Genomic DNA, 12,076 nt, shown 5'->3' with positions numbered 1-12,076 from the left:
TAATATTTTATAAGGCATATGGCATTTTTTTTCAAGATTTTCACAACAAGAGCTTGTGTGGAGGGCCAACTAATTTCTTTACAATTTTTCTACCCTAGCCTAAACCTGTTGAAATGAATGGAACAGATGTATAAGTGGCAGTGGATCTCTTAAGGTGTAAATGCATCTCAGTACATTAGGCTCTTTATTATTTTTCCATTCAGAACCTCAAGCCACTTTCATCAACAAAGAAACCTATCAGAAGGAGGTCAAAGTTTCTGCCTCTCAGAAAGCCACGCTGAGCTGTGAAGTGTCCGACTCGAAAACTGAAGTGAAATGGTATAAAGAAGGCAAACAGATGATCTCCGGTAAGACCGTCCACGTGGAGACGAAGGGCAAAATCCGTCAACTGGTGTTGGACAGTGTGGAGAAGAAGGACGCTGGAGATTACACCTGTGAAGTAGGAAAGGAGAAGCTGGTCTTTAAGATTCATGTGGAAGGTACCTAGAGTTTTTTTTTTTAATTGTGTCTTTAATTAACTAGTTCAAATGTAGTCAAACAGAAAGTGTCCCACCTTGACTGATTACATCATATAGATAACGGCATTTTCAGTGGGCTAATATAAGAGACAGTTGAACTGTATATGTGAGAACTGCTATTCTCCTTCAAAACTTTAAAAGGAGCAAGAACGGTACAGACATGCAAGTGGAAGGGGTTTAATGTTTTTGTTGTTTTTTTTTGTTGTCGAGATTTGCCTCCACAAATTTGTATGTACAGTATGATGTTTATTAATTGTACATTCAGAACCTCAAGCCACGTTCATCAACAAAGAAACCTATCAGAAGGAGGTCAAAGTTTCTGTCTCTCAGAAAGCCACGCTGAGCTGTGAAGTGTCCGACTCCAAAACTGAAGTGAAATGGTATAAAGACGGCAAACAGCTGATCTCCGGTAAGACCGTCCATGTGGAGACGAAGGGCAAAATCCGTCAACTGGTGTTGGACAGTGTGGAGAAGAAGGACACTGGAGATTACACCTGTGAAGTAGGAAAGGAGAAGCTGGTCTTTAAGATCCATGTGGAAGGTACCTAGAGTTGTTTTTTTTTTAAATTGTGTCTTTAATTAACTAGTTCAAATGTAGTCAAACAGAAAGTGTCTCAACTCGTCAACATATTAATCTCAGTAATATGAGACAGCACTGAACTGCTGTTCTCCTTAACAACTTGAAAAGGAGCAAGAATGGAGGAGAAGTGTAAGGGATTTAGTTTTGTTTTGTTTGTTAGTCAAGACAAGTTGCCTTTACACAATTGTATGTATGATTTTACATTAATCATCCCTTCAGAATCTCAAGCCACTTTCACCAACAAAGAAACCTATCAGAAGGAGGTGAAAGTTTCTGTCTCTCAGAAAGCCACGCTGAGCTGTGAAGTGTCCGACTCCAAAACTGAAGTGAAATGGTATAAAGACGGCAAACAGATGATCTCCGGTAAGACCGTCCACGTGGAGACGAAGGGCAAAATCCGTCAACTGGTGTTGGACAGTGTGGAGAAGAAGGACGCTGGAGATTACACCTGTGAAGTAGGAAAGGAGAAGCTGATCTTTAAGATCCATGTGGAAGGTACCTAGAGTTTTTTTTTTTTTTTAATTGTGTGTTTCTAGTGAACCAGAGTCAATGTATTCAATGTTAGAGATTTAAAAGCACCTTTGTACGCCACTCTGGATAAGGGCGTCTGCCAAATGCTGTAAATGTAAATCCTTCAAAGCGTTTGCCAAATGGATATCAATAAACAAGTAGCTTTGGCACCCAGGACAAGCAAAATTCATGTCTTGGTTATTAAAAAATTGCAATACAAAGGTTTTCTTTTGTGTTGTAGCTATGCTGAAATGTAATTTGCACGGTGGTGTGATGTAGCCTTATCGCTATAAAATGTTAGCCTGACTCGACTAATGCTTTCCTTTGCGATGCATAGTAGCTCAATGACTTGGTATTGGGAATACATGCATTTGTTCATTTCCCTTAGTCTGTATTAATGCACATCAACATATGACGATTAAACAAACTAATTAATATAAATGCCAGTTTTTAGCTTTAGGATTTTAGGCAACCAGTCATGGAACTGGGCAGCGCACTGGTGCGGGCTTCCATGTCCTGGTGTAGCTTATTTATTCATGCTCTGTCTGCCACCAACTAGACATATTGCAAACAGGATTGAAGCAGATGTGCAAGCGGAAGGTATTTGTCGAGTGCTTCTATTTGGTGTATTTGTCAGGATGTCTGCCTTCATATCCATACATTAGACTCTTTATTATTTTTCCATTTAGAACCTCAAGCCACTTTCACCAACAAAGAAACCTTTTGTTTTGTTTCTTAATCAAGACAAGTTGCCTTTACACAACCGTATGTATGATTTTACATTAATCATCCTTTCAGAAGCTCAAGCCATGTTCATCAACAAAGAAACCTATCAGAAGGAGGTCAAAGTTTCTGTCTCTCAGAAAGCCACGCTGAGCTGTGAAGTGTCCGACTCCAAAACTGAAGTGAAATGGTATAAAGACGGCAAACAGCTGATCTCCGGTAAGACCGTCCACGTGGAGACGAAGGGCAAAATCCGTCAACTGGTGTTGGACAGTGTGGAGAAGAAGGACGTTGGAGATTACACCTGTGAAGTAGGGAAGGAGAAGCTGGTCTTTAAGATCCATGTGGAAGGTACCTAGAGTTTTTTTTAAATTGTGTCTTTAATTAACTAGTTCAAATGTAGTCAAACAGAAAGTGTCCCACCTTGACTGATTACATCATATAGATAACGGCATTTTCAGTGGGCTAATATAAGAGACCGTTGAACTGTATATGTGAGAACTGCTATTCTCCTTCAAAACTTTAAAAGGAGCAAGAACGGTACAGACATGCAAGTGGAAGGGGTTTAATGTTTTTGTTGTTTTTTTTGTTGTCATGATTTGCCTCCACAAATTTGTATGTATGATGTTTATTAATTGTACATTCAGAACCTCAAGCCATGTTCAGCAACAAAGAAACCTATCAGAAGGAGGTCAAAGTTTCTGCCTCTCAGAAAGCCACGCTGAGCTGTGAAGTGTCCGACTCCAAAACTGAAGTGAAATGGTATAAAGAAGGCAAACAGCTGATCTCCGGTAAGACCGTCCACGTGGAGACGAAGGGCAAAATCCGTCAACTGGTGTTGGACAGTGTGGAGAAGAAGGACGCAGGAGATTACACCTGTGAAGTAGGAAAGGAGAAGCTGGTCTTTAAGATTCAGGTTTCAGGTATGTTTTGGTTTTCAGCATTCTTAATGAATTGCCAGTAACTAGTGATTTATTGACTATTACAAATGATCTTGACTAAAAATTCTTTTTATAGACGTCTTTGCTAAATTCCAGAAAAAATCCAGTATAAAGGAAACTATCGCTGTGCAAGAAACTGAGAATATTGTTCTGACCACTGAAGTAACAACAGAACACGCTAACGTTAGCTGGTTCAGGGACGGCATAGAGCTGAAGGAGGGTCATAAATACGAAATGAAGAGGGAAGGTTTGTCTCATGTCCTTATTGTTAAGTCCTCTGAAGCAAAAGATACAGGCACTTACGTGTGTCAGACAGCTGAGGACAAGATGGAATTCCAGGTTCAGATAAAAGGTAAGAATCTGGGGCAGGTTTTTTTACATCTATGGGATTTAATATTTTCCAGAATTAACTTCACTATGTGTTTTCAGAATCTCCATTAAAATTTGTAGTTGGCTTGGAGCCAGTGTCTGTTGCCCAGGGCAGTACCATGACTCTGTCCTGCCAACTGAATAGAGCTGCAGGGGATGTCCTTTGGAAACACAACGGCAAAGAAATTAAGCCTGGTGGCAGATACGTCATACGCTCTGACGGAGCTCAACGTTTACTGACCGTGTCGTCTGTATCCCAGGAAGATGAAGGAGAGTTCAGTTGCGAATGTAAAGATGACAAGACTAATGCTAAGATTACAACTAAAGGTGAGCAATGCCTCCACAGTCTAATTTTCAATTCTGACTACTACTTTTTCTAAAGCACTGTTCCGGGTACAAGTCATATCATGTGCTCAATAACAAACATTTATACAATTGCTTGGATATTTATACATGAGGTGAACATAGACATCGTTTCTGTTATAGCTCCACGTTTGGTGAAGTTCTTATCCAAGTTGAACAATGTCGTGGCAAACGAAGGCAAGGATGCCATCTTTAAATGTTCCGTCACTCCTGCGGATGTGAGCTTGAGATGGCTGTTTAATAATGTGCCCGTCACCACCTCTGGGCCCAAATTCAAGATCGCTCACGGAGGCACCAGCCATTCGCTCACGATCACTGAAGTAACACTAGAGGACGTGGGAGAAATCAGTGTGGATGCTGAAGGGAAAGTGTGTAAAGCGACTCTGCAAGTGCAAAGTAAGACATGGCGAAAAAAATAACTGATTGATCAGATAGATAATTCCACAATTGGTGTGCCTTTTGTGTGGATATTACATATTTAAGATTAATGGTGATGCCTCAGTGCTTGATAACATTGTGGTTTTACTACGCCTATGTTTGCAGAGCTCCCTGTAATGTTCATAAAGAAGCTGGAGAACAAAACGGTCCAAGAGCAGGACACTGTGGAGCTTAAGGTTGAACTGAGTAGGCCGTCCACTGAGGTAAAGTGGATGAAGAACGGCATTGTGCTGCAGTCTGAAGGGAATCTGAATATTAAAGTTGATGGAGTTAAACAGTCTCTGATCTTTAAGAGTGTGACCTGTGCTGACCGAGGCTTTTACTCTTGTGAGACTCTGGATGACAAGACTCAGGCCAAACTGACAGTAGAAAGTAAGCCTTCTTATAGTACACAAAATATACACACTGCCTGGCAAAAAGAATTCCTTTCACTTTGATTACTGCACACCTTAGCAGTGGCGTCGGTTCAATAAGCTTACGCGGTGTCACGATATTTATTTCCGTTCAGATGTGCATTTATTTCTCACCAACAACTTGTATTGATGATGGGAGAGTCTGACCTGTGTAAAGTCTTCTTTAGGGCATCCAAAGATTCTCTATAGGCTTAAGGTCTGGACTCTGCAATGGCTGATCAATGTGTGAAAATGATGTCTCATTCATCATTCATTCATTCATCATCTACCGCTTATCCGAACTACCTCGGGTCACGGGGAGCCTGTGCCTATCTCAGGCGTCATTGGGCATCAAGGCAGGATACACCCTGGACGGAGTGCCAACCCATCGCAGGGCACACACACACACTTACATTCACTCATGCAATCACACACTAGGGACAATATTCCAGAGATGTCAATCAACCTACCATGCATGTCTTTGGACCGGGGGAGGAAACCGGAGTACCCGGAGGAAACCCCCGAGGCACGGGGAGAACATGCAAACTCCACACACACAAGGCGGAGGCGGGAATCGAACCCCCAACCCTGGAGGTGTGAGGCGAACGTGCTAACCTCTAAGCCACCGTGCCCCCTGAAAATGATGTCTCAAGCTCACTAAACCTCTCTCTTCAAATTCCAGCCTGATGAATTCTGGCATTGTCATCTTGGAATATGCCCATACAGTCAGTCAAGAAAAAATCCTTTGTTTATTCAGTAGATTCAGATAGTAAGCTGCATTTTTGGGCACATAATGTTACTGAACCTAGACCTGACAAACTAAAGCAAACAAGCAGATCATAATATTGCCCTCACAGGCTTGTACGGTAGGCAGTAAGCAGGATGGGTGCATCAGTTCATCCGCCTCTTTTCTTACCCTGATGTGCTCATCACTTTGGAACAAGGGTATATCTGGACTCATCAGACCAAATGACCCGTTCCCATTGCTCCCTAGGATGTTGAAGCTCATGAGTTTCACTGACCCATGGGTTTTAGTCCCAATCCCTTGAGTTCTCTTTGCAATGTGTGCTCACAAATTTCCTTACTTTCAACATCAAACATAGCCTTGAGTTCGACTGTCCCCCAATCACCCCCACCCCCACTATTTGATTTAACAAAAGTTCGTCCAAAATTTGTTTCCTCAAGGTTCACTATTATTCACCTTTTCAGGTTTTAAATAATGTGTCGGTCTTATTTGTTGATCTTCTTAGTTGTTTTCTTTGCTTGATGCAAGTCAATAATTTTGACCTTCCTGAAACGGTAGCATCTTGTCCAAGACCACAGGCTATGTCTTCCAACATGGTTGTTGAATAAATGAGGAGCTGCTCACTGCATCAATCAGGGTTAAATAACTTGTTGACAGCTAAAAATAGTAACCGCTGTAATAATAATTATCCAGTGAACTGTTCGATCCTGGTGGCGACTTGAGGAACAAGTCAGAGCCAGAACAGTGTCATCATGTTATACTCTTACCTGAAAGGATTTCCAACAAATTTCTAATGTTCTACAATTGTGGCCCTTTTAGTGAAGAAGATCCAGATCATTAAGGGCTTGAAAGAGATAAAAGTTCATGAACAGGAGACGGTAACCATGGAAGTGGAACTCAGTCAGCATGACGTGGAAGCGTTTTGGACCAAAGATGGCCAAAAACTGAGAGCAAGTCCCAAAATCCTAATGACCACTCTGGGTAATAAACATTCCTTGACCATGTCCCAGCTGAAGATGGAGGACAGTGGGATGATCGCTTTCCAGGCAGAAGGTGTCCACACCTCAGCAAAACTCATCGTCACGGGTACGTCCGCTTTCAGCTGATTAAAGTTTACATTACAGTGTTTTTCTTGCAATACTATTTTAGATCTGGATTTTATTTTACAGAACCTCCTGCAAAGATCCTCAGACCGTTAGAAGATGTGACTACTGCGGAAAAGGAAAAAGCCACCTTTGAGTGCGAAGTGTCCCGGGCGAATGCTGACGTGAAGTGGTTTAAGGTATATAGATAGGTTTTACAGTATCTGCAGTGTTAGCCGGAGTAACTGAACGTATCCCTAAATATTAGCTATAAATTATGGGCTAAGATGCATTCACACAATAAATATGGACATTTTCCTAGAATGAAGAGGAACTGAAACCAGGAAAGAGATATATGATTCATTCTCAAGGTTGCAAGCGTAGCCTCCTCGTCCAGAAGTGTACTTATGAAGACCAAGGCTTGTATGTGTGCAAAACAACGGATGACAACACGTCAGCCAAGCTGACCGTTCATGGTAGAGAGAAACGTTTATTTGTTATTTAACATCTCTTGACTGTTCAGTTTTAAGAAACCGAAGCTTTGACCATCTTACCTTTTGGCTCCTTTCGCAGCCCGTGACATTAAGATTATTAAGCAGGTGCAGGATTTGCAAGTGACTGAGAAAGAAAGTGCTGCGTTTGTCTGTGAGGTGTCGCACGATGAAGTGGAGGGTCAGTGGTTTACGGGTGACGTCAAACTCAAAGCTGGGGACAACATTAAAATGAGACAAGAAGGTGTGTCGCGTTCACGTTAACAACGATTCTGATTAGTCAATAGGTCTTGTTATTTTTTTCATCACAGCTTTATTTTTATGCAGACATTATTGTTGCTGCAGTAACTATAAATGCACAAATAGTACATTTTGTTATGAAATGAATGTGCTGTTAGAGCAAAATAGAAATTCTGGGTGGTAACTGTAGTGCCTATGTTCTCACTTATTTTTAAAGGGAGAACATATGTTCTACTGTTCAAATCAGTGAAGCCTGAAGATGCTGCTGAAATCAAGTTTGTGGCTGAAAAGGCCTCGTCAGTGGCAAAGCTCACAGTCAAAGGTTGGTGGTTTAATGTAACCACGGTGTCTCTTGACCGCCGCATGCATTTTGTTGTTAATATAACGAATCGTATACGTGTAGTAACGGATAACCTGTTCTTGTCGGGTTCAACAGTTTATTCTGAGGTCTTTTGGTGCTGTACATAAGAGCTTTACATTTTTTTTCAGAATTGCCTGTGAGATTTGTAAAGAAGCTCAGAGACAAAATTGCCATGTACAAACACCGAGGGCACTTAGAGTGTCAGGTATCTCGACCCAGTGCCACGGTCACATGGTATAAGAACAAGGACAAAATCGAAGCCACCGAGAAGTACGAGATCTCCAGTGAGGATGTGTATCGCAAGCTCACCATCAATGACGTGGACTCTGGGGATGAGGCCACGTACACTTGTGATGCTGTTGATGAAAAGACATCATGCAAGCTGCTTGTGGAGGGTAATGATGCCGCAAAAATGTTTACAACACGCAAGAGCTGAACTATAATTTTTGTTTTAACGTGATCAAACACTATAGACACATGCACGTATTTGCTAGCTACAAGCTAAGCTCATAATGTTACTGTATGTCCTGATGATTTACAGAGCAAGCCATCAGCATAGTCAAGGAGCTTAGCTCAGTGGATGTGACCGAACCGTTCGCAGCTCACTTTGAGGTGGAAATCAGCATCGAAACGATTAAACCAGTAAAGTGGTCCTTAAACGGAGAAATTCTGAGCGAGAGCAGCGAGGTTGACATCGAGAAGGAAGGCACCATGCATCGCCTCACGTTTAAGAAGACCAAAACATCCATGTCAGGAACTGTGCAGTTCACCGCTGGGAAAAGCAAATCAACTGCTCAGCTGACAGTCAAAGGTATTGCTAAATTTAGCAATAAAACCAATATTGTATGTAGTGAATTCTAATTTTAGATAATGTTCTGTTCAGCAGGGTATTAGGACATGGCCTGAACTGCATATCCTGTAATATTTAATTATGTCACTTTGTAGAAGCCAACATTCTGTTTTCCTATTTAAACTTATTTATAAAAAAAAAAAATTATAAAATTTAATGCAGCTTTCGAGCCACATGCACCAAATTCGGATATGTTGTAGATCCTGGTCTGAAGTTTGTTGCTGTTACTTTTCTAAGCGATCTGAGTAACGGTACTTCTGGTACCGGGTCTCAAAATGGCCTTTTTTCCCCATAGACTCCCATTATAAGTTATAAGTTTGGAGGTTTATATCTCGGCAAGCTTTCGAACTTTCTACACCAAACTCGGCCAGCTCCTTTAGGGTGATACTCTGAACAAACTTTTCAATTGGTGTACCAACTGGCCTTTCGGTTTTGCCGCAGCCCCGCCCCCAATATATGCAAAATCAAAAAACTTTTTACAACATGGACATGTGACATATCAAAACACTCACAACTATAAGGGGAACTTCCTCACGTGTATTATGATGACGTCACGTGACGTCTCGTGATGTCATGTGAAAATCAAAAATTAGCACAACATGGATAAGAGACATATCAAAACAATCAGCCCAATGTGGGGAACTTCCTCAGGAGTATTTGGATGATGTCACATGCTTGTCTCCACTTACCTCCAAATGATTTGGCAACCTAGCTTTCTGTCCACTTGCCTCCAAAAAGCACCATCTGTTGCGTATACTTGCATCGTCAAAGCCAACATCAAAGTCGAACTTTACAAATCTAGTTCATCTTAGTTCACAAATTTAAGTCACTACAATTTTTATAGATTAATACCAATAGTACATTTTTTTTTACTGTGTATGTAAATAACAATATGTGTATATAATATGTGTATGACAACCTGCTTTAGCCTGTTCAACATTTCTGAGGTAAAAATGCACTTAATATTTTGCTGAAAAGACATTCCTATTATTTCCTCCACAGAGCGTCCCATCGAGGTGGTGGAGCCCTTGAAAAATGTGACCGGCCAAGAAAAGGCCTCAGCCAAGCTGTCATGCAGGCTATCAGCTGTTCCTAAAGAAGTGTGTTGGTTTAAAGGTCAAACTGCTCTGGAGGCATCCAGCAAGTACCTCATGAAACAAAGTGCTGCTGAAGTGCAGCTGGTCATCCAGGCATTGAGTCCAGACGACGATGGCGAGTATCGCTGTCGCGTCGGGACCTGTGAGACCAAAGCCACTCTAACTGTTGAAGGTGAAATTCTAAATTGTTTCCTCCTTTACGGTTTTAAAATCTGTGTTTTACGCATGGGTTTAAGAACAGAACTCGGAAACATTTAGTGAAAAGAGGACATTAACAATTCTGAAATGGTTGGTCCACAGTGCGGAAAGTGCAGATCACCAAGCGATTGACTGATGTGGAGGTTGATGAAGGCGGTGATGCTGTGTTTACCTGTGAGGTGAACTATGCTGACGAGGAAGTAGAGTGGTTCCTTAATGATAAGCTTCTGTTCACCAACGAGGTTAATTTTCTTCAACATGTGAATAAGACACATACCCTCACCCTCAAGAACCTGGCACCTCAAGATGGTGGGAAGATCACATTCAAGATTAGAGAAGAGAAGCAGACTGTATGCTTGAAAGTCAAAGGTAACGTAGTTTGAAAGCAGTTTAATGTGCCTTGTGTAAATTTTCACCCCATTGAACTTTTTTACATTGTGGTGTGGTTTTATACATACATTCATATATACATACATATATACATTCAGTACATAAATACACTCATGCCAGGAATGCTCTCTTGACTGTAAAGCATGGTGGTGGGAGCATCTTTTGAGGATGCTTTTTCATCAACACTGGGTCAAGTGCAAAATGTGAATGAATATATGTGGGTGGGGGGCACAGTGGCTTAGTGGTTAGCACGTTCGCCTCACACCTCCAGGGTTGGGGGTTCGATTCCCGCCTCCGCCTTGTGTGTGTGGAGTTTGCATGTTCTCCCCATGCCTCGGGGGTTTCCTCCGGGTACTCCGGTTTCCTCCCCCGGTCCAAAGACATGCATGGTAGGTTGATTGGCATCTCTGGAAAATTGTCCGTAGTGTGTGAGTGAATGAGAGTGTGTGTGTGTGCCCTGTGATGGGTTGGCACTCCGTCCAGGGTGTATCCTGCCTTGATGCCCGATGACGCCTGAAATAGGCACGCATTCTCCCCGTGACCCGAGGTAGTTCGGATAAGCGGTAGAAAATGAGTGAGTGATGAGTGAGTGAATATATGTGGGTATAAATTAGGAGATGCGCTTTTTCTCTTCCGATCCGATTCCGATACCGGCGTTTGCCGGTATCGGCCGATACCGATCCGATATCTGTGTTCTTTTCTACCTTTAAAACTAAAGAATGTATACAACTTGCTTAGTACGATTTATTTGTTTCTGGCAAAGAAATACAAAAATGCCCATATTACTGGATGAAAAATGAAAACACAAGAAAGCTTAAAAAAAGTATTAATGCAGTAGCAAACAGTACTTTTAACAGTTAGTGGTATAACAATCTAAACCATGTATACTGCAGTTATTAAATTAAATTATTATCTTTAGAAAAGGCAATATTTTAAAGTGAACTCTTGAAACACAATGCAAAATGAATTAAACAATAAACCTTGTACCCAAATGAGCGACACGTTTAACGCGCTGAGGTAAATAGAAAGGGCGCCTGCTAAACTTGCCTGTCTGTCGCAGGCGTTTGTGCAACATATTTCTATACAATTTATTATATTTATTCACATTAATGCAATTTAATATATAAGTGTATTTTTCTTATAAGTTTAAGCAATAGTCTATGATGTTAATTAACCACCACGGGCATGGGCGTCGGAAGCAAATAAAAAGTGAGTGTGTCCTGTCCCATCCACATACTGGTTAAGATGTGGATGCACATGGTTAAGATGCCCATGACCACGGGTATCGGATTTGGATCGGTCACGCACCACCGATACCCGATCCACTCAAAATGCTTGGATCGGCGTCGATACCGATCCAAAATATCAGATCGGTGCATCCCTAGTTATAAATACTGTTGCATTCATGTGGCATGGAAATTCTGAACACTTAATTTTGATTTATTAAACTGCAGAAAAGAAAGCAGTGTTCCTTAAGCTGCTAGATGACGTGATTGGAGAAGAAAAGGGCACTGTAAGTCTGAAATGTGAAGCCTCAAAGCCTACAGTGTCCCCAATTTGGAGGAAAGATGGTACCATCCTTTCTGCAGACAGCAAGCATGAACTGTTGCACGACGGCAGGATCCTAGGTCTCACTATCCAGGACGTCACGCAGTCGGACTCCGGGGAGTACAGCTGCGATCTTGGTACAGATCTTACAAAATCCAGGGTCACCATTAGAGGTATGATGAAAGGAAATTTCACATTAGACGGACTTTCTATGGAATATCAATATCAATAACTATGGAA

At 41.6% G+C, this 12,076-nt stretch overlaps 1 protein-coding gene across 2 annotated transcripts in view; it reads left to right on the top strand.

Annotated features, from left to right (window-relative positions):
• The window catches only part of obscnb (obscurin, cytoskeletal calmodulin and titin-interacting RhoGEF b), a 52,690-nt gene that overhangs the window by 11,826 nt on the left and 28,788 nt on the right, over positions 1-12,076 (top strand). For both annotated transcript variants that reach the window (XM_060871041.1, XM_060871040.1), the window contains exons 15-33: positions 204-479; positions 784-1,059; positions 1,318-1,593; positions 2,407-2,682; positions 2,979-3,254; positions 3,349-3,624; positions 3,702-3,968; positions 4,128-4,400; positions 4,548-4,814; positions 6,399-6,665; positions 6,749-6,861; positions 6,984-7,137; positions 7,235-7,396; positions 7,610-7,714; positions 7,882-8,148; positions 8,295-8,564; positions 9,606-9,872; positions 10,001-10,267; positions 11,743-12,009. In XM_060871041.1, coding sequence (XP_060727024.1) covers positions 204-479; positions 784-1,059; positions 1,318-1,593; positions 2,407-2,682; positions 2,979-3,254; positions 3,349-3,624; positions 3,702-3,968; positions 4,128-4,400; positions 4,548-4,814; positions 6,399-6,665; positions 6,749-6,861; positions 6,984-7,137; positions 7,235-7,396; positions 7,610-7,714; positions 7,882-8,148; positions 8,295-8,564; positions 9,606-9,872; positions 10,001-10,267; positions 11,743-12,009 — 4,602 coding nt within the window. The remainder of the gene's footprint in view (positions 1-203; positions 480-783; positions 1,060-1,317; positions 1,594-2,406; positions 2,683-2,978; positions 3,255-3,348; positions 3,625-3,701; positions 3,969-4,127; positions 4,401-4,547; positions 4,815-6,398; positions 6,666-6,748; positions 6,862-6,983; positions 7,138-7,234; positions 7,397-7,609; positions 7,715-7,881; positions 8,149-8,294; positions 8,565-9,605; positions 9,873-10,000; positions 10,268-11,742; positions 12,010-12,076) is intronic.

This window comes from Tachysurus vachellii, chromosome 5 (assembly GCF_030014155.1).
Source record: "Tachysurus vachellii isolate PV-2020 chromosome 5, HZAU_Pvac_v1, whole genome shotgun sequence".
Taxonomy (NCBI): Eukaryota; Metazoa; Chordata; class Actinopteri; order Siluriformes; family Bagridae; genus Tachysurus; species Tachysurus vachellii.
This window is presented reverse-complemented; position numbering and strand designations above follow the sequence as displayed.